At 37.9% G+C, this 27,980-nt stretch overlaps 1 protein-coding gene across 5 annotated transcripts in view; it reads left to right on the forward strand.

Moving 5' to 3' along the window:
• Window positions 1–27,980, forward strand: part of LOC124797966 (TBC1 domain family member 31) — a 308,974-nt gene that overhangs the window by 82,253 nt on the left and 198,741 nt on the right. For all 5 annotated transcript variants that reach the window (XM_047261131.1, XM_047261132.1, XM_047261129.1 and 2 more), the window contains 2 exons: window positions 18,202–18,298; window positions 24,003–24,247. In XM_047261131.1, coding sequence (XP_047117087.1) covers window positions 18,202–18,298; window positions 24,003–24,247 — 342 coding nt within the window. The remainder of the gene's footprint in view (window positions 1–18,201; window positions 18,299–24,002; window positions 24,248–27,980) is intronic.

Raw genomic sequence — 27,980 nt, forward strand, 5'->3', positions numbered from 1 at the left:
TCGGTTTCTGGATAAGGAAGATCAATTTCTGGATAAGGTTGGGAGGGTAAATTCAGACTTTGAAGGCCTCAGCGAGGCCCTCAATATATCAAGAGAGGGACTGTTCATCATTGCAGATGCAATGATGGGAGGCTAGGCAATATGGAAGGGACATCTTTGTGTGGAATGGGTGGCAGCCGTCGAACTGGAGGTATTTTTGTGTGGTTGGTAAGTTTGGTGTGGACGGAACTACTGATTTAGCCATTATTGAAGTAGAATGAAAGTGGAAGATGGTGGCTTGTTGGGTTGAGGAGGGCCACATGAAGTGAAGTGAATAGGGGAGAAGGTGTGGAGGTTCTGGAGGAATGCGGATTGGGTGTCCTAACCCTTTGTCCAGATCACAAAAGTGTCATCATTAAATCTGGGCTAGATGAGGGGTTTGAAATTCTGGGTGGTTAGGAAGGATTCCTCTAGATGGCCCATGCATAGGTTGGCATAGGATATTGCCATGTGGGTGCCCATTGTCATACCATGGAGTTTTTGTTGATGTTGCCTACAGAAGAGAAGTAATTGTAGGTGAGAATATAATTGTTCATGGTGAGCAGGAAGAAAATTGTAGATTTGGAAGCAATCAGACATTGGGAAAGCTAGTTTTCAGCATCAGCAAGGCTGTGGGCATGGTGGACATTAGTGTAGATGCAGATGGCGTCAGCTGTGCCGAATAGGGCATCAGGTGGTAAAGGGACAGGAAATGTTGAGAGTTGGTAATGGAAGTTGTTGGGAGCAGGTAGGTAGGTTACAGGTAATAAATTGCAGGTGCAGTTCGACAAGGACAAGAGATTCTCTCTGTGGTCACAAGGAATCCAGCCGCAAAGGGGCATCTTTCGTGATCAGGTGTATGTATTTTAGAAAGCATGTAGAAGGTAGGAGTCTGTTGAGTAGTGAAATAGGTTCAGGAGAGAGGTTCTGAGATGGACCTAGCAATTTGAGGAAGACTGGAGATCATGCTGGATTTCTGGAATGGAGTGACAATAGAGCCTCTCAACCAGCTAACCTCTGCAGTTCATAACCACAGTGATGGAGCATTTGTCCACAGGAAGGATTATTTCTGTGGTGGATTGTAGTTGGTTCTGCAGATGTGAGGTTAGTTGCAATGTGGAGGGATTTGGGGTATGATGGTGATGCAGTGTTTGAGCTAAGGCTATTATCAGATGATGATTGAGGCGGAGTGAGGTTGTATCATGGTTAGACAGAGGAATAAATTGAGTAAGGCGGGGTCAATATTGGTTGGTGGTTAAAAATAGTTTCCACTGTAGGCTCCAGGAGAAGGAGAAAAGGTCTTTAGCAAGCCTAGTATGACTGAATTTGGGTGAGGGGAAAGGGCGAGACGTTTGGAGAGGTCTGATTTTTCTTTGGATGGTTTGTTTAGGCTGCAGGTTGTGTAGGGTGGCAGGGTTTGCTGGCTATGAGGGTATAACCCTCCTACCTCTCTGGCTAACTATGCTTTTCTATATGACACCTAAAGCCCCTAATCTATGGGGAAAAGGCATCTACTCCGAAGAATAATGCAAAACTGAGAGAAGTAGATGAAGTTATAACCGAATCACTACTGCTCAGTACTTTAGCAATGACGATTAGAAACAAAGTTTGGTTAACTTTAAATATTTTTATTACGTAAACTAATTTTTAATTAACAGTAGTTAATGGAAAATTTGGAAAAAAAGATTTCCAAAGTATGTCATTAATGAAAACAACCAACAGTCGTCAGTTCCACACCGGAACAAGAATAATTAAATTGAAACTGAACTTCGTACTCGTAAGCAACCATATGTAATAATAGTTAGTTGCGTCACAATGTAGGAAGAGTACCTAATGCCACTTTCAAGTACTTCGCACCACAGATGACACAGTAGTCAGATAATAATCAAATAGAAAACACGTACAACGTATTATGTTAATTTTCAAAGATCAGTTAAAATAAGATTGCTTACTGGCTGTTGACAGAAACTTTTTGTTTGTTATTCATTGTAATACTGACTGTCGTAATTGTAGCAAGCAGAAAGATTGTTTGAAGTTACTGGTTCATAAGGACTGTCATTTACCTAGCAGTTGCTCTGATATTTCTTTGTAATAAAAGTTATAAATTATGCCACAAGCTATAAATTAGAAATTTTGCTTTGACAGTGAATTTCAGTGTCCAGGCTACATAAAATTTTATCATCAACTTTTTATTATTTGAGCTAATCTATTTTTAGCAAATGAATTAATACTGGCTTTTGCATCATTCTATTTCTGACACTATTCATACATCAGCCAAAGATTTTATTATTACGGAATTGTCCAAAAGTTGGAAAAATTATGTTTTGATAATCTAATAAATTAATGTTCACTTCATTTTCAATTCATTTTCTGATTATCTCGGTTTGCACAAAGGGATGGGATGGATACTGCTTGGATAATGACTTAGGAAAATTATTTACGTGACAATACACATGAAAACAATGTTATTTAAGCCATAAAATTCCCTGTTACACATCTAGTTATAAAAAGTCTAGATTTTACTTCACCTTATGATGCCGTTGGTTTATCAAATGGCCTCATTTAGGGGTAAAATATAGGGCACATGTTGATCTTCTTGGTTGGTTGGTTGGTTGGTTGGTTGGTTGGTTGGTTGGTTGGTTTAAAAGAGGGGGGAAAGGGACCAAACTACGAGATCATTGGTCTGATTATCTTACCATACCATAGCCAATAACAAGGGCCCACAGTACTCTTGATGTTATGTGAATTACTCTTGCAGCATTTGTACTGTGCCGAATAAGTGCTATACACATAGCTTGGCCATATTAAACATCCACCAAAACAACCATTTCAGTTTTCACTGCTCCGTGCTTCGGAAACAGACTTTTTATCCCCGTACTTTTTGCATAGCCACACTGGCGAATACATACAACCAACAACAACAGTCTCCTTGCTATTCTGAACTGCCATCTCCCCCCTTCATTTACATGCCCAGCAATAATGCATTCAATTTACTATACTCTTTGTACTCTTTGACAATAGCTTTTCGCTGGCTAGGTCAGCTTGTCTACTGGCAAAATGTTAATGTTCCATGCATATTCTCTTTCATGAATAACAAATAGCATTTGTAACTTGACAACATATTTACAAGAATAATATTCAGCACAACTAATAAAACAAACTTTGTAAAACATGCAGAAAATGTATGATCATCCACAGAGTTGTGGTATTATAAGGGGACCTGGGGAGGCAGATAACAATAGTCCAAGGCAGGAGCAGAGGTTTATGTATTAGACAGTTTTTTTTAATTGCCTGTGTTCATGCTGCTCTAATCGTAGGAGGGCAAGGGTTCCAATCTGGGTGATGTGATGCAGGAATTTAGGATAGAAGAGCAGGAGGACTTTACAGATGGAGAAAAGGTAGTGCTATGAGGTTTGGACCAGAGATATGTGGTTTTGCAGAATTAGGTTAGTGAGGGCTATGCACTGATGGAATTTGAACAGTTAGAGGTCATTGTGGAAAGATAAAGTAATAGTATGTGTGGATGGGTTAAGGAAACTCTCCTGTATTTGTGCAGATGGAGAGAACAAGGATCCATTGTGGACGATAAAGAATGCATAAAATTATATAAAAATATATGGGACTATCTTAAAGGCTTTGAAAAAATGAAACCTAATGAAGTATAGGAAAAAAGGATGAAACCAGATGAAACATTACAAAAAAGTGAGATGGAACATGTAGGCAAAATGAGATCGAAATCCAAATAATAAAAAAAATATATAAAAAGTTTGTAACTGTGTGGGATGCAGGTTGGTGGGCAAACGTGAGTGTAGAGATGGGGCAGCAGGTATAAATGCAGTGGGAATATATATGAGGCGCCAGAAATATGTAGATGAAAGGTGGTGTTGAACATCCAGGAATATTCTCTACAGGGAGAATGTTGGACACAGACCACAATACCTACAGTCTGCACGGGAATGTTGCTGTGTGTTGTAAATAGATGAGACCATTGGTACAGGGGGGTTGAAAGACAGCGTGTCACAGGTTGTGTGGTAACTGGATGGAAAGCATTGCAATTTGAGAGGCAACAGAATAATAGTAAATTAGAGAAAGTAAAAGACTGTCACTGAGTAATGTAATGCAATGGAGAGTGGTAACAAAGAGAAACAGCACTGGCTTGTGGGATGGAAGAGAAACCACTAGGCAAAATCAAACAATGGAAAATCCAGAATGGAATGACACCAATGAGGTAGGGTAGATTACTAATCAAACAACAAAAAATCTAGGAAGGAATGACAACAGTGAAATAGAGATTTGGACCCCCACTCCTCGTGAAGATGAAACTAGTGCCACAACTGCAGTTTCACCTTGCTTGCATACATAGGAAAAGATACACTACAACAAGACATCATTATCACTTTATATGGTGAACCAGTAATACAGTCATATGGACAGCAACACAACATGTTCACTGTGGATGGAACTAATGAGTTCTCCATCCACAGTGAACCTGTTTGTAGAGAACTTTGAAGACATTTCCTAGGGCATGGCTCTTGCAGTGCCTAATGTATTGTACTGGTCCACTGAGAAGTTTGTTGTGAGCCTCCAAATATATGTGAAGGAGTTTTACTATATTTACTAAAAATTAACATAACTATAACATTAACTATATTTACTATAAATTAACAATTTACCAATTTCCTTTGTTGTACACAGACAACACTGCAGTATTAACTATAGATTTTTATTGTTCAAATGTCAGACTGTCTTCCATGAATTCTTCAGTGGTGTAGTAACATTTCTCTATTAAAATATTTTGGAGTAAACTTCTCAGCGAATCAAGGTCCATTGTTAATATGTTTCTTCCTTTTAATTTGTGATATATTTTTAGTCCCATGTATAGTGGTGTCTGAGCATAAAGCTTTAAATGATGTGAAGGAAATTTGAAGTTTTCCTTGTGACGAGTACCATAGCTATGCTTAGAACAGAACCTTTCAAGATTATGTTGATTATTATACACAAAAATCAAAATTTCAAAAATGTACAATGAAGTAACTGTTAGTATTTTTAATTTCTTGAACAGTGGGTGACCTGACTCATTTTTGTGGGCAGCACACATTTCTAATGATTTTCTTTTGAAGAATTAGTAGCCTTGTACTGCTTCTAGAGCTTCCCCAGAAAATTATCCCATACCGAATAACAGATTCAAAATAACTGTGGTAGACTGTCTTTCTTGTATCCATATGAGTGGCACAAGATGTAATAAACATTGCAAAAGCTAGAGAATTTATTTGCCAGGAAGTCTATGTGTGTCTTCCAGCTTAACTTTCTCAAGGTTTAGGCCCAAGAATTTCACATGGCTCGCTTCTGTCATCAGTTGATTATTATGGAATATTTGTACAGGACATATTGCTGACAATGTAGAGACAAATTGCATTATCTGGATCTTAGTGACATTGAGCTTCAGTCCATTTTTATGGAACCAGGATTCCAGCTTCCCCAGAATGTTTTCTATACTACCTGGAATCTTTTCTATCGTATCATTTTCTATCAGGACTGAGGTGTCATCTGTGAACAAGACTGAATGAGCATCAATATTTGATGGTAAATCATTTATATACAACCAGAACAGGTAAGGACCCAGTATTGACCCCTGTGGAACTCCTTGGGAAATTGTTTTCCATTCAGAGTGCAAGTGTTAAAGTAAATCTTTGTTTCCTTTCTGTCAGATAAGAGTTGAACCACTGTAATGCAGTATCTTCAGTCCCATAGCTCTTCAGCTTATGAAGTAGTAATGAATGGTTCACCAAGTCAAAACCTTTCGTTAGATCACAGAAAATTCCTGAGACTTTTGTACCCTGGACTAGTGATGTGCTTATTTTTTTCTGTAAATTCTCTGATGGCATTTATGGTGCTTTCTCCTCTTTGAAAACCAAACTGATTTTTACAAATAATGTCATTTACTGTAAGGAAATTTTCTAGTTGTTTTGCCACAAGTTTTCAAATATTTAAAAAAAAAACAGGAAGGAGAGAGATAGGCCAGTAGTTTCCCATATCTTCTGGTGATCCCTTTTTAAATAATGACTTAGTCTCTGCATATTTGAGGACATCTGGGAAAGACCCATTTTCAAAGGAGTGGTTTGCAATTATAGTCATTGGGTATGAAATAATATGGCATGCTGCCTTGATTACCATGGAAGATATTCCATCCCATCCAGCTGAAATTTTGTCTTTTAGTGATTTCTGAGTGATTTTTGTGAATTTTAAAAAAAAAATTAATGATTTGTATGACATCTCTATACCTCAAAATCATATTGTCATGACGGGCTGTCCATGTCCACGTCTGATTTTGCTATATTCACAAAGAAATCATTGAAGCAGTTTGACATTTGAACATGATTTACAATAATATCACCCTGAAACCGAATTTGAGCATTTCTTTAATTTTAATGTTGACTCCCAACTCTGATTTCACAACAGACCAGACTGCCTTTGTTTTATTTCTTTGTTTGTTTGTGACTGTACTATTTGCCAGTTTTTTTTTGCTGCCAGTATCACTTTTTTGAATATAGTCTTATAGTGCTTAACATAAGTTACAAAATTAAAGTTTCTGTTTACTTTGAGCTTATTGTGCAGCTGTCTTTTTCTGGCACTTTAAATTTTTATGCCTGGTTTAATCCAACTTCATTTATTCCTGACCCTCTTTTGATAAGATTTTGGGGAAATGTTTCATTGAATACACCCAGAAAACAATTTAGAAATTTATCAAAATTTTTGTTGCTTGAATCACAGCGGTCTAAAAGCCTGCTTATAACTCTTAATTTATCACAACTCTAAATTTTCTTTGCTAAAATTCCTTCTTATATAAGATTCAGATTTTAGTTTCTCTGTTTTGGGGAGCTCTATAAACAAAGCTGAGTGATCCGATATCCCTAGATCTAGGCAAAACTTCCTTGTATCATCAAACTGATAATTTGTAATAATATTATCTGTGCAGGCTGCTGAGTGGAAGTTTTCTCTAGTACACATAGTAAAGTTTAACTTGAAACCAGATTTTTGGATTAAATCGTGAAATATTTCAATGTCACTGCTTTCAATTAATCTATTTAAGTTGAACTATCCTGCAATCACAATCTTTTTCTTGCTTTCTTTTTTAAGTTTATGTAAGAGATATTGAAATTTTTTTAAGAACGATTTAGTAGCAGAACTCCCGGGAATTCTATATATTGATATTATCACAGTATTTAAATCACACAGCTCTACACAACAATTTCAAAAATACATTCTTCATTTAGGTAACTATATTCTTCTTTCACTTTCAAGTTTAAGTAGGCATGCAGTAAGATACAGGAGTCCCCACGAGATTTTTTTTTTCCTCTCTACAAAAGCTGCTGGCAGGTTTGAAGATTACTAATTTTATTTAGAATGTCTACACGTTCTTTTGTGAGCCAGTGTTCGTTTAAGCAGACTACATTTATGTTTGCCAGTTCAGAAGATATAAGTTGCTGTTCGTCAGTTTTAGAGTGACCTAAATTTAGATGTTTTTCTGCTAAACTGTTTATATTTAGATGCATAAAGATAGAATTTTTGAGTTTGTTTATACTTTAAGAGCTTCACATGTCCCATTATATTTACAGTTTCCATTTTGGGTCATCACTTCTGTTTTTTCACCCCTTTCGAAAGTTTTCAGTTTCTTTTGCATTTAATGATTCTGTGGATGTCTACGATCATTTTGCTGCAATTCATTGAACTTAACATATTGACGTGTAGCCCATCCTTTCCCAGACACTTACCACTTACAAATTTATTTGAGTCTACAAAAATTGTACCCAGCTTGTCGCATTGTTCCCTGATTCCGCTGTTTATCTTATTTATGTATGTATCACTGACCTGTGTAAAATTACACTAACGACAATTCTTGAATTTGCAAACACACGTTTTGCTGAGCGGATCAAGTTCCATGTTTCACTGATTATTTCTTCCTCACTCCTGTTCCAGATGGAATTTGTTCCGACATGAATGAAAACACCTTCATATTCGTCCTTATTTTTCATTTACACTTTCAGTTTCACTTCGTTTCGGGTTTAGAATATTTTGGAAGTGTCTGCTGGTCTGATACGATTCTATTCTGGGATGAACATAGATTTCACAGCCTGGTGTATGGAGTTGCCAACAACAAGAGAGTCCCTTTTTTCAATTGGTTTTACTGCGACACTTCCACATTTGTCCTTTTTGTGTGTCACTGTTTCCTATTTATGTTTGTTTACAGATAGTCCGATGGGTGAGTTTTCTACATTATTTTTGATCACATTTTGCACACCATGTGTAGTTTGAAGGTTTTGTTTCGTACGTGGCTCGTGTTTTTCAGAAACCCTGGATTCAGTTTTGCTAATTTCCGTTTGGTGGATATCACACACACAGAAATGTTTTTCTTGAGTTAATCTATCACTTTCTTTCTTTGTAGTCAGTAATTCAGTTTTAAATGCTTCAATTTCATTCTGTAACTACTTTGTAATTTTGTTTTTGGTATCATCTTTTATTTCGATTTCACACGCACCCGCTTTTTTTTCCCATATTAATCGATCTTTTTCTTTTTTTATAGTCACTATTTCACTATTTAATGGCTCAATGTCCTTTTGCAGCAACTTTATAATTTCGTTTTTTGAATCCACTGTACTAATAATATTGGCTGTTTCAACTCATAAACAAATGTAGCATGTCCATGGAATATCATCACTGATGAATTTTAGGTTCACTTTCGCGCCATTTTCATGCAACCAGTAATAGAGGAAGCTGTTTACTTGCAAATTGTTCATATTTTTGTCTGTCAAAATCCCAGTGAATATTTTGGCCACAGTGCTATTTCTTTTAAATAACACTGATACCAGTAACTGTCAGTCATCGCAATCCAGCATAGAAATGTAATGTTCCAGTGTATCTGGTGCTCTGAATAAAAGTTGTGTAAGAACTGAAAACCTGCCGCATGAACAGCTAGGAAGGTTCACAGCAATGGTTACGATATTGCAGAGGCCAGTTTACTGCTCATTATATCTTGAGACTCGGGCATCACGAGGTTGAAGTAGGAACAGCAGATGTAGAACGAAAACAGAGATTTGTGGGGCCAAAAAATAGAGCACAATTACACAGAGTCAGGGTCATTTATGGCTTGATAATAGCCAATGTGTTATGATAATGGAAACTCCAGGATGAACACATAAACACAAATAACAAAAGGGTCATTCCATATCAAATCACCCAATAAAAAATAAATTTTACACCCACCTCCATAGATTTTCATGAAATTTGGCTCAAATGGTTCTAAGACCATCCTGACAACACCTGCAATTTTTCTTGGTGTATCTCTTATAGTTTTTTTTTTATAAATTTTTAAAGTTTTATGTTTTGCGTTTTCCGAACCTTCGGAAATGGTAAATTTAATTTGTATTCAAAACTTTAAAATTGCTTATCTTAAAAACTCTTTTAGATAACATCATGAATTTTTGCAGCAAGTTTATTTATTATACATATTTGAAGATAAAAATGATACTATTAAAATATATTAATATTTTCCATGAAAAAAAAAAAATATATATTTTTTTTAACGGACATTTTGTTTTATAAGAATTGCAATATCTAGAGTCTCAAACCTGATAGAATGCTCAAATTTGTTTTAATTTACTCTTAAACATATAGGCTATTTGATAAAACAAAAATAATGATGGCTTTTTAACATGTTTATTAATTATAGTAGATTACATTAGAATTATGTACAAAGATAGTGTACTTACGACACTTATGTATAACCCAACTGACTGCTTGAAACATTGAATTTTTTGAGTAATTTTGTCTTTTTAATAATCATTAATGCTGATTCAAACTGTTTTTCCACTTCATCCAAAAGCTTTCAGTTCTTTTGATGCAGTCTTTTTTGAAGTAATACATTCTTCCAGTGCCGCTTGATTGAGGTGCATCTACTACACAGACTATGTGCTCCAAAGGCACTATGCAAGAATCTCCTCTTTCAGGCCAATAAAATGATGCAGCTGGTCCTGAAGGATGTAGAAATAGAATTTCTGCGTCTTCTTCATCATTGAATATGGTTTTTACCAGTCCAAAGTACCAGTTACCATCATAATTTGCAGCCACATAGCTATTTATGGATGGTTCATCACGAACCCAATCAGAAGAAGAATGGAAAGCAAAGACTAAGGAGGGTTTTACACTATCTGTAGTCCTTCTAATTTCAAGGTTGTTTGCTGGAAGTGGTTTGAAGTTATGAAAACTTCTGGTTCCAGGAATGGTTCGGGTTGCTGAAAAACGTTTTTCTAGTTTTAACCGTAGCAAATCAGCTTCTTTTTTGTCAATAAAGTGAAAATGAATGTTTTCAATATTTTTTTCACAAAACTTGTACACATCGATTGCTGTCATTATTTGTTCTTAGTCTGAAAGCTGTAGACTGGCTTTCCTTAAAATTCTTTCAGTAGTTCCTCCTAGGCCATCACAAATTGACTTCCCATGACTTGTTGCAAAAAAAGTGTGTTGGGCCTTCAAATTAAAGTCTCTCAAGTGTTCAGTCAAATTTTTAAAACTGTTTCTATTTTTGTACTGCCCAGCACAACCATCTGTAAAGTGGTGAACTGAGTCGATGTCAGTATGATGTAATGACAGCCACTTTGTAATTTCTTTTTGTACAAAGTTAACAAAACCAGTTTCATGTTCTTGGTCATCACTAATAAAACAGTGGTTGGAAACAAAAACATTGTTTTCTTCATTTCTTAGAAAAACTCCAACTGGGTGTAGAGTACAACGACCTCTATTCCAGTGGTAACTTTGGATCTCATTTTGTATAACAAAGGAATAATTTTCACTGAAATCCATCACAATAATTGCTGTTTTGGGTGGCGGGCCTTCTTTCAATCTTTTAAAGGCTGCTGATTGGGATTTTGCTATAAACGAGTGCAGGATGAGCTTTTCCAATGACCTAACCAATAAAGAAATGTAGTCTTCAACACTGATAGACTGTTTGATCATTTCTGCCCTGTCTGTGTTAACCCACTAACTGATTACAATTTCTTCTTCTAAATCATAATCTTCACTTAGTTTTTCAGTTAAGTACTCAGTTAGTGCAGTATTTGCAGGACAGCTGTCGCAATGATGTAGCATGCAGTTTTGGTTTTCCGTGTTGCACACAAACATCTTAATTAGGTCTTTATAAGATTCTTCAATTTTTACAGCATCCAGTAATAGTTTAACATTCTGGTGGATACTGCAAACACATACAGTGTGTGTGCCTGCAGCACCAGCAAGGATACACCATTTAGGTCTCAAGAAACAAAATTTTGAAAATCCTACTTCTACCTTGGGATTCTCCCATTTGAAAGAATAATAGAGTTCTCTCAAGTTACACAAAATGAGTCTTTTTTGCATGTACACATTTTTTTGGACACTTACTTTGTCTTTTGTTCCAGGTAGCACTCTGGAACTTTCATCCTTTACATAAAAATCTGTTACAAGTCTTACTGTATTTTCAGAAAGAGTTTTACCTTTTTTGTACCAGGAGTTTCCAAAATACCCTTTTCAGATTTTAGCTTTCTAGCTTGTCACACCATGTACTCACTTACATTAAATTCTTTCATCACTTTATTTCGACTCCAAGAATCTGGAGCCAAGGTCAGAATCTGGATTTTTGTAGACCTCCCAACAGATGAAATCTTCTCTTTCATAAGAGAAATCATTACATCAAAATCCTTTGCTTTCTCAACCACTCTTGTATCTTCTTTGTCATCATCAGAACTTGGTGCATCATATTTTAATGCTTTTGAAACCGCCTTTGGTCTTTTCAATACTGCTAACCTTCCTTTTAAAATAAGACCCTTTACTTTGTCCAGACAAGCCATGAAGCTTTATCAGTGTTAAACCTAAATTATCAAGAGCAATGTTTGTTTGTACGAGGGATTCATTTCTGGATTCCAATGATTCTAATTCAACCATGACTTCATCATCTGTTTCACTTTCATTGACTTGCAACTCTTAATTTTTCGTCACAAAAGTTACAGCATGTTGAGCAAAGCTTTTGTCCAGGTTTTATGCTAATATTTTTTGTCAGTAATTGTTTAGAAAGATCCAAGCCTACACTTCTCAACGATTTTTTGATGGGCTTTTTGTGTTTTTTTAGTGGTTCTGCACATGTTGTTTGATACTTTTCAATAACATTTAAAAAGTAGTAGCTGTGGTGTGAACATATATTCTTAAATTCACACAGATTAATTCCAGATCGTAAGTGCATCAAATCTTTTTCTTCCTCACTCAGTTCAGATACCAGTTGTAACTTTTTTGAAGGTGTGTAGGTTGTTTGGAAACAGATTTTTTAAATAACCCTACGCTACAGGTTTGAATATCTGACATACTGATTTCACTTTTGGTCTGATTACTGTTCTGGCTACTTTTATAGGATATTGGAAAAGAATCTCTGTAAACTAAGTAACAGTACTTACTGAAAGTTCGAATAAACTTAATAAAATACCATCCAAGCACTATTTAACACTGTAATAGTTTTTTACTTCAAAACACAGGAGTAACAAAACAAAATCCAAGCGTACATTGTTACTCCAAGAAGACAAAAACTTATTTTCGGTGTCTAAGTCACTTGGTACTTTTTATTTTTAAAATATAATTAATATTATTTTAAAAATTAGATAACTATTAAACAGGTTAAAAAGCCAACATAATTTCTCTTTTATGTAATAGCCTATACAATTAAGAGTATTTTAAAACAAATTTGAGCTTTCTATCAGGTCTGAGACTCTAGATATTGCAGTTTTTGTAAAACTAAACATCCGTCAGCTAAAAAAATAAATAAATAAATAAATAAAAATAAAAAAAAAAACAACAACAACTTGTAAAATTTTTTTTCATTTGGAAGATTTTAATATATATTATGGTAATTTTTTTTAACATTTAGATATAATACACGAACTTATTCCAAAATTTCATACTGATATCTTGAGTATTCTTTAATATACAATTTTTTTTAGTTGTGAGGACACGTTTAAGTTACGATTTCCGACTGCTGAAACAACGCCAAATCTAAAAACTTTAAAAATTTATCAAAAAAAACTATAAGAGATAGAGCAAAAAAATTTTACAAATGCTTTCAGGATGATAAAAGAACTAATTGTACCAAGTTTCATCAAAATCTGACATGGTTGGTGTCAAGGCCTGGGTGACTTGACATGGAATGACCCAAAAGGTAACCACTCACCTATAGCTGATTTATCTGTGGCATATAGGCACACATAATAGCACAGAGACAAAAATAGCTTTCAAGCCACTGCTATTATTTAAGGATAAGTACCCATTCTCACAAACATCACTACGCAGATGCCCAAATAGACCTATTCCTGGCTGCAGTAGTAATCTGTTTTGAGATGTTGCTAGGCTCACAAGAGAGGGTGGAGTGATAAGACATGTGGCAACTGAGAAGAGATAAGATGTATGAGGCAAGGAGAGGGTGATAAATATGGTAGAATATGGGTAGAATGGGAGACATGTAACTCAGCAGTAGAAGCAAAATGAGAACTGGGAAAGTGGTATCCACAGGAAAGATTGAAGAAGAAGAAGAAAGGGGGGGGGGGGGGGAGGTGCTGAGTCTGAGAGGAAGACGAGGGTGGGTGTTGGAGTGAACAGGCATGGAGCAGTGGAGGATCAAAATAGTGTGGGTACTGAAACAGCCATTGAAGTAGTTGGTGTTGTAATGTGCAGCATGTTCAGCAACTGATTGGCAGAGTTCTCAGTTGTCACTGTTTGGTGGTGGCCCTCCATGCAGGCAGACTGCAACTCTTCTGCAACATTCTGTGTAGGAATGACAATTAGTCAGCAAACTGCAAACTTGGCCAACTAGTTGCTGAACATGTTGCATGTCACAAAATCAATAAATTCAGGGGCTGGTGCCATTTAGATACTCCTTCCCACATCAGCTTTTTTTAACTACACAAGTGAGAACAATTTCTCCAACATATCCTCCATTGTCACATTCACCTTGGCTTATAGCTTTTCTAATCCCCTTCCCATTGTATATCCCCACCTCCTTTACCCTTACCCCTCTTTTCCTAGTCCATCATTTTCTCAGCTACTCTTCCCCTGTTCAAACCTTGCATTTATTTATTTTTTCCCTAGCTCCTTCACTCTCCATGTCTCCCACTAACCCTCTGTCCCCTCCTTGCCAATACATTTGCCTCCAACTTCCCTCCTCCCTCCACAGTTATAAACAGAATCTGATAATCTTAAGGTGTCTCATTATAATGTATCAAATTTTTGTACAAGATTAAGCTGGCATCATGTTCTCTAATAATGAAATCATTGACAAAAATTGTTGAAATTTCTCATCTACAGATCCATTATAATGTATCAAATTTTTGTACAAGATTAAGCTGCCATCATGTTCTCTAATAATGAAATCATTGACAAAAATTGTTGAAATTTGTCATCTACAGATCCACCTTTGTGCACATCACACACACACACACACACACACACACACACACACACACTGATTCACTCACTCTTTTTTAAATCCCAGCATGATGCGAATTTTCAGTGGACTGAAAGTTTTAGTACCATTCTTTCCAATTTCTTGATTTTGTGCTTAAATGTGATAACTTTTCTGAAGTTAAATCAATCTGCTGAGCTACCACAAGCTGTCTTCTTTCACTAGATACTCTTGCCATAGGTGACAGTAATCCAGTGGTTCCTATACTTATTGATATTTAGCAGGTTTTTTATATAGTTCCACACAACATATTCATCAATAAGGTAACATTACAAAATGTGTGATCATGCATGTGACTCAGTCAAGTACTTCTTATTCAGTACACCTAAGTTATGAAAAAAATAATTCAATTGGATTGATAAAAAAATCTACTCACCAGGCAGCGGAAGAACGCACATGTAAAAGAAGGTTGTAATTAGGTAAGCTTTTGGAGCCAGTGGCTCGTTCTTCAGGCACAAGGGTTGAAGTGGAAGGAATAGGAGTGAAGGAAAAGGACTGGAAAGGTCTAGGAAAAGGTGTAGATTTTGGGAAAGACACCCAGAACTGCAGGTCAGGGGAGACTTACCGCATGGTATTTGAAGGAAAGACTGATTGTTGGGGACTGCATTGGATGAGATTTGAAAACCTGAGAGCGTAAAGGTGTAAGACAAGACAATATGCAAGAGAGAGATTAGTACTTAAAGAACATGTGTGAGTTAATAAGAGTGAAAAACTAAATGCATTATACATAACAGAGGTGGGAGGGGGTGGTGAAAAATAGACGGGAAAGACAATGAAAGGTGTAGAAAACTAAAATGGAGTGAAGAAAAGAGTAGCTACTGTGAAGAAATGCTGAGACAGAAGAAATTAACATAAATTAAGGCCAGGTGAGTGGTGAGAACCAAGGATATGTTGTAGTGCTAGTTCACACCTGTGGAGTTCTGGGAAACTGGTATCTGGGGGAAGAATCCAGATGGCACGTGTGGTGAAACAGCACCTAAGTCATGACTGTCATGTTGTAGAGCATGCTCTGCAACAGGATATTGCAAGTTGCCAGTATACACCCTCTGCCTATGCCCATTCATCCTAATTGATAATTTGGTGGTAGCCATGCTGATTTAGGAGGCCGAACAGTGTTTACATAATAGCTGGTATATGACGTGTCATTTCACAGGTAGCTCTCCCTTTGATAGTATATGTTTTGCCAGTTACAGGGCTATAATAGGTCATGCTAGGTGGGTGCATATGGCAAGTTTTGCAGCGGGGATGGTCACAGGGGAAGGAGCCATAGGGTAGGGAGATTAGTGCAGGAGCATAGGATCTGACAAGAATATTGTGGAGATTGGGAGGGCATCAGAAAGCTATTCTAGATGTGGTGGGCAAAATTTCAGACAGAATGGATCTCATTTCAGGATATGATTTTAGAAAGTCATGGCCCTGTCGAAGCAGCTGATTAACACATGCCAGACCAGGATAATATGAATCACCAATGGTATGCTCTGAAGCTGTTTTGTGGAGGATCAGTAGTACCAGGATTGGATGTGATGGCCTGGGAAATCTGCTGTGTAACTAAGCTTGTGGGGTAGTTACGTGCAGTGAAGGCTGAGGTGAGAATGGTGGTGTATTGCTGTAGAGTCTGCATCTGAACAAATATGTTTGCCTCGTATGCCAAGGCTGTGTGGGATGGAACGTTTGACATGGAAAGGATGGCAATTACCAAAAAGTAAGTACTGTTGTAGGTTAATGTGGCCGGAAGTGTGTAGCTGGCCGTCGGTGAGGACAAGATCAGCATCAAGGGAAGTGGCATGGGACTTGGAATAGAACCATGTGAAATTTAATTGGGAGAAGGTATTCAGAGAGTCCAGGAATTTTAACAGGTGAGCCTCACTATGAGTCCATGTGGTAAAGATGTCATCAAATGTATCTAAACCAAACCAGGGGCTGAAGATTTATGGATCCCAAGAAAGCTCTCTCCAAGTGACCCATGAAAAGGCTGGCGTAAGAAGGATCCATCCTGGTTCCCATCTGTTTGTAAGTCTGCCCCTTAAAGGTGAAGTAGTGGTTGATAAGTATGAAGTTGACTAAGGTGATTAGGAAGGATGTCGAGTTTTGGAATCAGATGGGCACTGACTGAGGAAATGCACAGCAGAAGTGGGGGATGTTGGTTTTGGGGGAGGTGGCGTCGGTGGTGACAAGAGGGGTGTGTGGTTGGAGTGGGATGGGCTCAGATTTCAGATGATCTAGGAAGTGATTTATCTATCCAATTAAATTATATTGTCAAAAATTGATTGTTTCAGTTATGAAAAATATGAAAAATGTCCACCATTGTTTATTTCATGAATAGTGATGCATTGGGATCTCTTTTTTTTACTTTACCCCTGTAGTTTCACAGGAGGATAACATGTCATTTTGAGATGGTGAACTTACGCGTTCAGTCATTACCTCTCTCCACAATGATCAACCAACTCTGTTTGTCCCCATCTGTAACAGTATAATTATCCACAATGTAAGTAGGTAGATTTAGAATAATTATGGTAGTTCTAAACAGATATCTCCTTTAATTACCTTCAGATCAAATTATATCTTTTAAACAGAACTTACACAGCATGTCTGTTCAATACGACATCCTTGTGGAGAAAAGACAAAACAGGAGTGAGGGAGATCATGCTCTTATGCAAAAACAAGAGAAAATTTTTCTTTACTTTGTTCTGATTTAGCATGTGACCATTTCAGTATCACGGATTATTGGTAAATTTCCACTGCAATCTCACAGAATTCTGTTGCTATCATATTACATTGAATAACTAGACATTGTGTGAGATCTTTCCTCCTTTCTTCAAAAAGAAACATTTTGATAGAAAAACCAGACAAATACAAGAGGAAGAAGATGAACTGCAGAGAAGATTACTATTGAAATGATAAGATGCTAGTTGTTATGTTATTCTGTGTGTTGTAGGTCTTAAAGCAACACAAAAGAAAAATGTAAACAGTGGTGTGAGGAAAAGACATCTACTCATTGTATACCAGACCCTTTAAGCACTACACAGACACATGAGTGGGACTGCTGCTGATTCACTGTTATCTGTCATGCCCAGTTCACCTGCGTCAGATTGGATCTAGTTGACTTTACCTGTTTCTTGAACTCAAAATTATGTAATGAAGACACCATGCCTAACACGTATAAAATGTGTCAATAACAAATTGTGCTATCAAAAAATATGCTGGTCTCATTGGGAAAGACCACCATTGATTTCCTTCCCCAGCCCCAGCTTTTCTGTGTCCATGTGTTTTAAACTCTAATCCTCATGTTTCGTGAGAGAAAGAACTCTCTAGGAAACATTCCACCAGTGTAAGAAAGATTGGAAACAATGCTCACCAATAAGGGTGATTAATTTATAAGGTGCAAGGGGATCAATAATATGAAGTTTGTGACACAAGAGCAACATACCGTCTGTTGCAATGCCGGGTGTATAAGGATACACACTTTTCTCATTGTTTTACAAAATTGTTTAACTGTTGTTGCACTTTTCCGTTGCATATCTTTCCTGATTTGTACTGATTATATTCTTAAATACTGTTGGCAGTACCTGTTCTTGAATACTGTTGTTTAGAAAGTATAAAGAATTCAAACTTTTTTAAAATGTGTTGCAAACTTTGTCTTCAATGATTTGTTTCAGATATTGTGCTTACTTTCCAGTCGATGCACAATTCACTTCTTTGACATTGACTCAACAATGTTTCTGCAGAGCGTTATTAGCCCAGAGGATGGTATACGTAAGTTAATTGATTGTATGTTTCCATGTTAGATAGTGCACAACAAATGCTGCTTGATGTTATATATTTCCAAAACAAGTGATACGTTTCTCATTATTAGAGAATGATATCTGCCAAGTGTAATGTTCGTACAGTGAAGTTACATAGGGGCACAGGGATCAATATTCAATCCCGCCAGCCAAAGGGCATACATACACCGGCTGTTTCTGTGTGGCAAGTACCTTGTCCGAGGCACAAAATGCAGCTCCAATTCCTGACCGTACTCATTATGACATATTATTAATTTTGCATCTATATTCAAAAACTTTCTTGATTAAAATTTTGTATTGAATCTGGTTGTTGGAAAGTAGCCATGCTCATGGAAATTGGCAGTAATGCCTCCTGTTTTGAAACCAGAGAAGGGTAACAGATAGCTGCCATAATATCACAGTAACTGCAGAGAGGAGACCAAGGATCTGAAGTGATGCCATGTTTGTTTTCTGAGGACCAGCAGATTCACCTGTTCCTTCCAGTATGCACTCAGGTAGCTATGGACAAGTAGCACCCTGCACCTAATGGATGCTGCAATACTCACAACTGTCCTTTGTTGACATATAAGGTCTATGATGCAACATTGAGGCACATCCTTTGACTGTTTCATAGTTAGAATTTACTTGGATATTCCCCAAAGCTATTGTATTCCTTACTTTCAGAGTGCTTTCTCAGATATGTTGTCGGTAATATGTACTCTGGTCAAGTCATTAGAGAAAACACTGTTCCTCAACGAAGTACCATGTGTGTCAATCATTTGGATTACTGTAGTATCCACAGTGTTCCCTTTTGACTGAATGCAACAATCAGGAGACAGAGGAAGAAATTCCCTTAATGAACATACAGGTTTTCTTGGTGAATCGCACTAATGAATCCTTTGCAAGAAGTTGCCAGATGACAGTGATAAATTTGTCAACTGGCCACCCTGAAATGAACATAGTACTAAACTGATTTCCTGAGAATAATTAATCAAGAACTCATGTCTCAAATTCCATTGCATTAACATAACTGATCCCATGAACAGCCAAGAGGCACAGAAAAGGGAATGAAATCTTTCCTAGCTTTCGGAAGACATCCTTTGATGAGAGAGAGTACAAATAGTCTCTCTCTCTCTCTCTCTCTCTCTCTCTCTCTCTCTCTCTCTCTCTCTCTCTCTCAGGTGTACTCTTGCTCATCAAAGGATTTCTTCCAGGAGCTATTAAAATCACTTTCTCTTTTGTGTGTGCATCTCAGTGACTACCAGTAGTATTTGTTTTACAATATTAGATGACACTGTATCCAAAAAGCTTTTATTTTAACTGACTATGGTTGCAGAAGCCTACAGACTTAAAAGACCTATGATGTCCCTAAGCATTCTCAGTTGCTTGAGCAGTGGAATTTGCAGTACCAATACCATTCTCTGCTCAGTCTTACCTGTGTCATGGTTATGTGGTTTATGAATCAGCCAACCTGTCGTATCTTACTATCCAGGACACAAGCATCATTCAAGCATTAGACAACAAAGCATCCATAAAGAACTAACTCAAAAACTAGTCTGTGCCTTAGAGCTAAGAAACTACCACTTTCATTCTGATTGGCTACCAAGAGTATAGAGTCTGATCTGTTAAACCATTGCAATGCTGTTTTTTGTCTGTAAGTACAGTGCTTGTAGAACAGCAGTTCATGAGCAGCAAGATCCTTGCCAATTTGGACAAAGAAAATCACAGATGAATTTGTTTTTGTTTTGTTACTCAGTAATACATCATACTGTGATGAGGTAAATACTCCCCAGAATTGCTCAAGAAGCTCATCGTAACAAATTGCTCAAGAAGCTCACGGTAACAAGCAAAAGTTCAGTGAGATGAACACTGTCATGTATTTTTGAATTTACGCTATTCAGCCAAGAATGAAAAATGTCACTCATCATCCGTGCATTTTTATTTGCATGCCAAGAGACACACAGCAAGGAAATATCATTGTTTTTGAAGCACCGTGGATGATTTGCTGTATGTGGTTGCTGTGGTTCTTCTTTTTCACTTCAAAAGGTAGCACAAAGACCAATCGTTAATCTTTGTTTCGCCATTTTGCCACCTTTGCACTCATCACCCTTCACTGTTAGTGTTTTGTCTGGAATAGCTTTAAAAATGGTCCAGTTTCAGCCATGTTGTAAATGTCACTATCACAATAAGCACTTGCAATTACAGATAGTCTCAACTTGCAGAGGGATACAACATTTTGATTAACTTCTACACTTTCTCCACAGAGTGGTCGGAAAACAGTCCCATGTCAAACACAAAATTGGTCCAGCCAGCCATTTCTTGCATTGAAATTAGGAATTCCAAGATCAGAAGCAAATGTAAGAGCTTTTTCTTGTTGCATTGGTCCACTAATGGGCAATCCTTTGGCACATGTTCTATTAAACCACTCTGAAAGAGCAGTATTAATATCTTCAAGTGGTTGCCGCCATCTTTTCTTTGAATTTTTGTTGATGTTTTCTTCCCATTCCCTAACTTATCTACCATGATTTGCAGTTGTATTCAGTATTTGACTTATTCGACAATCAAATTCACTTGCTAAATGACATTGAGAGTTTTCTTTTGCACTCTCTTTAGTAGCAGAAATTCACTTTTCTAATGAAAGAGCAGCAGGTTTTCTGTTATTTGAATTAGCCATGCCTGTTCACTACAGAGGAAAAATCAGAACTGTTTGCTATTAGAAGTACAAATGACAGTGAAATTTTAGTGATTGTTGTGTCACATTGTCAGTGAGAAACTGTACAGTAATGCCATTCTCTTGTCTATGAAAGTTCATGGTCATCTTAAAGGGAGAACGTTGTTAGTTAAAGAGTGATCGTTCGTCGGGAAAAGGGGTGGTCATCTTAAGGGTATAAAGATGTATTGATCTTATGGAAGTTTATTTCCGTTCCTTAAAAATATGTTTTTTTAGAGAGTGGGATGGCTTAAAGGAGTGGTCTTCTTGAGAGGTTTCACTGTATATTGATAAGTACACCAAATAAATCACTGAATGTAGCAATGGGTCTTTATTCAGGGACCTAGTGCACTCCAGTGTTCTTTCCTTTCACATTGCCTCTTATGATTAGACTGCTGATTTGTGTATATATACACAATGGAGAAGAACATCTTAATTTTTTAAGTGTCACTTTACATGGGCGGTATTATGAGATGAATAAATAAAGAACCAACCAAAGAATCCAGTCAGCTATGCCTTCTGTCAGATGTGGCTGTCCATCAGTAAAGAAGTCACAATTTTATGACAGAAGTTAAAAATAACACGCCGTGATGAAATAAGCAAACAGTTCTTCACTGATACAGCTGCAGATAGTGTCATACATCAGATGAGGTGAGTCTTATGTAACTAAATTTGTGCCATTATCCTTTCGAACTTGAAAGTTTCTTGTTGACAATTGAACAGATTGTTAGTCATGTTGAATGCTGCCTGCAGTACAGCAATTATTGACATCTTATGTTATGTGTGATGAAAGAAAGTATCTCTAAGATTAGCCAACAAACAGTATGTCATCAATTCTGTGGAATTACTGGAAGACTGTTCAGGCTATTTTGGCACAGGTCGTTTGCAGAAATGCCCTCCAGCAGTGGTGGTTGTGCAGCTGTTTTTTCTGAGGTGAAGTTTTCACCCCACTTCAGGTGGAGCCTCATAGTTGTCCCAGTTGAATAGGGAGCGAGGGAATTTCGAATAACGAGCTTCTGTGAACTCGGGGTATTGTTGCTTCCTTGAATCCTACAAAAAAGATGGACCATCTCTTTCAATTTATATATCTTTGTATACACTAAAGATATTGATAATCTATTTTCATCTTGACGGATAATCACTATGGCCTTATAAAACAGCAAACAACATATTAACATAAGCTTTTTGTTTCAGTTAAACTACACATTGTTTCTTTTTTTTCAGAATTTTTGTTCTAGATGAGTTCCACTGCTCTTTGTGCATTATCCTTAAGTTGGTACACTGTCAGTTAATTGTTCATTACTAAATGTTATTGTAGACACAAAAATAAAGTTTATTTTTGGTCCTCCACTCATATAAAAAAGTTTCTACCCATCCCATCTCTTTTTTGACATATCTAAAAAATATTTGTTTTTTTGTTTACAAATACAATAATATTCTTGGGTAAAGCACATTCACCTAGAACAATTCATGGATCTATTTAAACTGCAACATACTTGATTTTCTGTATGATATGTGAACAGTATCAGAACGCACGCTCCCAATATCATTTCTCTATATTTCGTCAAATGACTGTGTTTGTTAATCACCTGCAACCACAGAACAGTAAATAACCAGAGGGAGCACACTAGTAGGAAGTTCTGATTTACTTGTACGTTAGCCGGATCTGCTGATAAGCTACCTTTCACAGGTTGGACAAATTAATGTCAGGTATCATTTATTGGTAGTCAACCAGGTATCGTTTGTGACCTATATTGACACTTGATTTAAAAAGTGGGCCATGTCCATTTTTGCATTGTACACTGATTCTTACAGCTGAGAGAGAGATCTGCCAGGGAAAAAATGGACAGTGTCGTTAATTGTGTCTTTTCAGGCCATATGTTCACAGATATGTGTACTTCAAAGAAGTGGGATCTTTTTTGGTAACATAATGAACCATGTCCAGTGTTGACATTTGCATATGGTGATTTGGGGTTCCTTGTTCAGTGATTCTCTGAAGATGATAAAAGTAATTAAAAACACAACAGTGAGTTGTTTTTTAAGTAAAATTTATTTGTAGTAAGATATGTGAGTAATTTAAGCACATCACTTCAAATTCATCTATTTGCTTGTATAGCTAGTAAAATTGAGGCTTCACATAGAATGTAAATATCCAGTTGGTGACATCGAAGCATGGAAATGTGTGAACTTTGCTAGTCGGAAGGTACGTAGTTCTCCTCTCACAAGTGTGCCAGAACCCATGGTGTTATATCCAGAAAGAAGAGGAATTCACAGAGGCAACGCTAAATGACCTCAAGAAACTTCTTCCTTACACCCCCGCCCCCTCCCTGCCCCTCCTGTGTATCATGCCTTCTATCTAAATTGAACATCATAGTGTAGAGGTAATGAAGAAGATGAGTGATGTGTTGTAGAAGCTAAAGATACGTAAACAAGCAGCTCCAGTACGCTAATGACGGAAATATGGTGGTTTCATGAATGTGTTGGTATATTGTCAGTGTAAGGTATTTGCTTCAAAACTGCTTGCATTGGAAATGTACAGTGTGGATGTCATCCAGTTTTCTTAAAGATTCCAACTGCTCTACAGTAGGACTCAGAACTTTGTTCTGCCAAAGCAATCAGAGGAAGCCAAATTCCATTTTAACAGTAATTTTCTAATGTTAATGATAGTCAAAAAAGTAATTAAATAATATTTTCATGTGTGCTATTTTTATTTTTTTTTTAGCAGACAAAGAAAGGACAGGCAGACTGCTGGCATGGCTCATTTCTTGCTCAAGTATTCATCTAACGTTCACGATTATGTCATAAATTACGTACTTTATCAGTAATTATTTTACTGAGCCAAACTTCATGCCATACACTCACCTGTCACTGGTGATTTTTGCGCTTATTTGTAGCATATTTTTCTTAAATAATTAAAAAAAATTTGGTATTTAATCATAAAGATTTTGTATGTTTCATTTCTGCTATGTAATTGCGCCAATTTCAGGGCACTTTACATGCAGTCAAGATGGAAAATATTTAGTGACAGTCCTTAATATGGGGGAGATTAATGTCTACAAAAGTTCATCTGTTCTTGACAATGTGGAGCAACTGAGCCCAGCTGCAGCAGTGGAGAAAACAGTGTCCCAAGAAGAAAATGTTAGACATGAGGGAGCTTCAAGGAAAATTAGGTCTTCCACAAGTAATGTAACAAAACCATTGAAAGATAAACTTAGACATCTACAGAAACAGGTACGTTTGAGGTATGTAATGTATGAAAAGGATAAATTGCTACTCATCTTAAAGATGACAATTTTTGTTGCAGACAGGTACAATAAAAGACTGCTAAACGCTAAGCTTTTGCCTGAAGTTTTCTTCAGAAAAGAAAAGGAAGAAAACTAACACACACACACACACACACACACACACAAGCAAAAACACACCTCATTCAAGAGATGGAATAGCACGGTATGGATTGTGGGAGAGGAGTTGTCACTGCCTGATGGAGCATGGAGAGACTAGATGGTGGCCAGACAAGGCTGCCTGGTGCAGAGTCAGGAGGCTGTGGAGGAGGAAGGGTGAGGGGGGGAGTGGGGAGCAGAAAAGGAGAGCAGCAAGGAAGGGAAAAAGACTGTTGGCATTGGCAGAGAGTGGAGCACATTAGGGTGAGGGTGGGGGACGGAGGGGGCAGATACTATTGGATAGAGGGTGTGGGGACGGTAGGTTACCTTAGCTTAAGGCCTGTATGATTTCAAGAGTGTTATAAGGACAAGTCCCATCTTCGTAATTCAGAGAATTTGGTAGTGGAGATGAAGATCCAGATAACTAGTGTTGTGAAGCAGCCATAGAAATCAAGCGTGTTACGTTTGACTGCATGTTGTGCCACAGGATGTCCACTTTGTTCTTGGCCACACTTTGGCTGTGGCCACTCATCTTGGTAGGAAGGTGGTTGGTCATCATACCAATATAGAAAGCTGTTTAATGTTACTACAAGGACTGGTATAAGACACAGCTGATTTCACATGTGGCCCAGCATCTGATGGGTTAGAATAAGCCTGTGACAGGACTGGAACAGGAAGTGCTGAGTGGGCGGATTTGGCAGGTCTTGTACCTGGGTGTTCCACAGGAAATGGGTTGGGACTGGAAGTGGTATAGGGATGGACTAGGATGTTGTGGAGGTTGGATAAGCAGTGGAACACCACTTTAGAAGAGGTGGGAAGGATCCTGGGTTAAAAGCACTGATGAAGGAGGTGGTTCAGTCATTCCCGTCCCCGGGTGGTATTGGGTAACGAAGGGAAAGCTTCTTTGTAGCTGATTCTTGGGAATGGTGGAGAGTTTGGAGATGTGAGTGTATGGCATGGGAAATTTGTTAACAGACTAAGTCTGGGTACCTGTGTGAGACCTTCAGCTTACTGGTCAAGAGAGTTCGTGTATCTGCAGATTTGCTGTCCCCTGTGGCCAGACTGTGTGGGAGGGATTTTTTGGTGTAGAGGAGATGCTGGGTGTCAAGATGAAGGTACTATTGGTGGTTGGTGGGTTTAATGTGGACAGAAGTGTGGATCGTGTCATCAGAGAGGAGTAGGTCAATGTCCAGGAATGTGGCATGCTGGGTTGAGGACGACCAGGTAAAGTGGCTGGGAGGGAAGATATTGAGGTGTGAAGGAATGAGGATGGGATGTCTTGGCCCTGAGTGCAGATCATGAATCACTATTGAACCTGGACAAGACCAGGGTTTGGGGCCTTGAGAGGCTAGGAAGGTTACCTCCAGATAGGTCATAATCGGATTGGTGTAAGAAAGTGCCATGCAGGTGCCCATGAGCATACCATGGATTTGTTTGTATACCTTCCCTACAAAGGAGAAGTAGTTGTGTGTTAGGATAAAGTTAGTAACAGCAAGACCATGGGCACGAGGGGTGTTGATGTAGAGGGAAGTGGTGTCAGGAGTTACGAGTAGGGATCCAGGAGGTAAAGGGATGGGGTTGGTAGACAGTCGGTGAAAGAAGAGGTTGATATCTAGGACATGGGAGGCTAGGTTTCAGGCAGTTGGTTGGAGGTGTTGATCAATGAGGGCCGAAATTCTTTCAATGGGGGCACAATAATCAGCTATAATGGGGTGTCCAAGGGATTGTTGGGTTTGTGGATTATTTAGAAGGTGGGTGTGGTGGGTGTTATAGGGGTGAGGAGAGAAATGGGTGCAGGGAAGAGGTTCTGGGAAGGACCTAAGGCTTTAAGCAGAGACTGTCTGTTATGTTGGACTTCTGAGATGGGATCACTCTTGCAGATTTTTTAGGTGAAAGATTCAGACAGTTGACAGAGGCTTCAGCCTAATATAACCTACTGTCCCCACATCCATCACCAAACAGTTTCTGCCCACTGTCCTATCTCCTCCTTGCAGTTCACATCCTCCACCCTCACTGTCCTCTGCTCTCTGCCACCGCCAGTCGTCTTTTTCCCTTCTCTGCTACTCTCCTTTGCCACTCCCCATTTCCTCTCTCTCTCTGATCCCCCTCCCCCAGAGCCTCCCAACATTGTGCCAGGCAGCCTTGTCTGACCATCATCTAGTCTGTGTATGCTCCAGCAGGCAGCATTGACTCCTCTTCCTCCACCTGTATGCTGCTATCCCTCCTCCTTCCCTGCCCATCTCCAGGTTGCTTCCTCCACTCCACGCAACACCATTCCTTTCTGGCCACAGTAGCCAGAGTGAGCGGTCATGTATGCATAAGCTGTGCTTGCTTGTGTGAATATATATTTGTGTTCCGAAGAAGTCTTTGGCTGAAAGCGCAGTTTGTAACAGTGTTTGCATTGTGCCTGTTTGCAAATTCAGTATGTCATCTTTACGGTGAGTAGGACACTCTCCTTTTCATAATACAGGGTGTACATAAGGTCCAGGAACACTTTCAGTTATTTATTGCACAAGGACATAAACATTGTACAGATGTCATACGTATTGCATTTTGAAGAGGAACTCTGAAAGTTTTTTTACAAACATTTGACATGCGAACCATGAGTGACCCGGCAGACGTCAATGCAGTAATCGAATTCTTGCCATACCAGTCCCAGCATGGCATCGTCGACTGTGGCAGTTGCTTCCAGTATTCTCTCCCAGAGAGGTGGTACATCCACCAGATCTTTAATGTGTCCCCACAGAAAAAAAGTCACATGGAGTGAGATCTGGTGATCAGGGAGGCCATTTCATGAAACAGCATCTGAACTCGCCATGTTTGCGACTAGCGCTGACTATCACCAAATTAACAAGCTACGCTGTGGTGGTATACATGAAAAAAAAACTTTCAGGGTTTCTCTTAAAAATGACGTATGTATGATATCTGTACGATGTTTGGTTCTTGTGCAATAAATAATTGAAAGTATTCCCGGACGTTATGTACACCCTGTAAAGTTGGTAGTGATAGTACAACTTTGACTTGCCATATTTGATATGTAATATATGATTTACATTTCAAATTTTGGGCAGCATGCACACTCAGGAATTTTGAAAAATCAGTTTTACCTATTTCCCTTCCTCCAATGCTGTATCGTTATTGATGATGATGTGTCTTGCCTTGTACAGATTTTAATAAACTGTGTGTTCTTTTTTTCTGTGTTAAATGATAGAGCATTTACCGAGAACCAATCATTAAAATCTCTGAAATAATTTAATGTATTGCTTGTTCTGTTGGTTTCATTATAATACTTGGATCATCAGCAAAGAACACGATCTCTGCTTTATCAGTGCAAGATACAAGATCATTTGTATATAGCAAGAACAGGAGTGGTCCCATAATTGAACTGTGTAGAATGCTTGTAGTAATTTGTCCACATTCGCAAGGAAATTTATTGTTAGAATTGTGTGTTTTCAGTTAAATTATTATTATATTTCAAAAGCCATAAACTTTGTTTCTCCAAAAGAATGCTGTGATTTATGGCAGTTAAATGTCTTAGATAAATCACAGAAAATCCCAGTAGGTGAAATCTTGTCATTCAGCTG

The sequence above is a fragment of the Schistocerca piceifrons genome, chromosome 5 (genome assembly GCF_021461385.2).
Source record: "Schistocerca piceifrons isolate TAMUIC-IGC-003096 chromosome 5, iqSchPice1.1, whole genome shotgun sequence".
Classification (NCBI taxonomy): Eukaryota; Metazoa; Arthropoda; class Insecta; order Orthoptera; family Acrididae; genus Schistocerca; species Schistocerca piceifrons.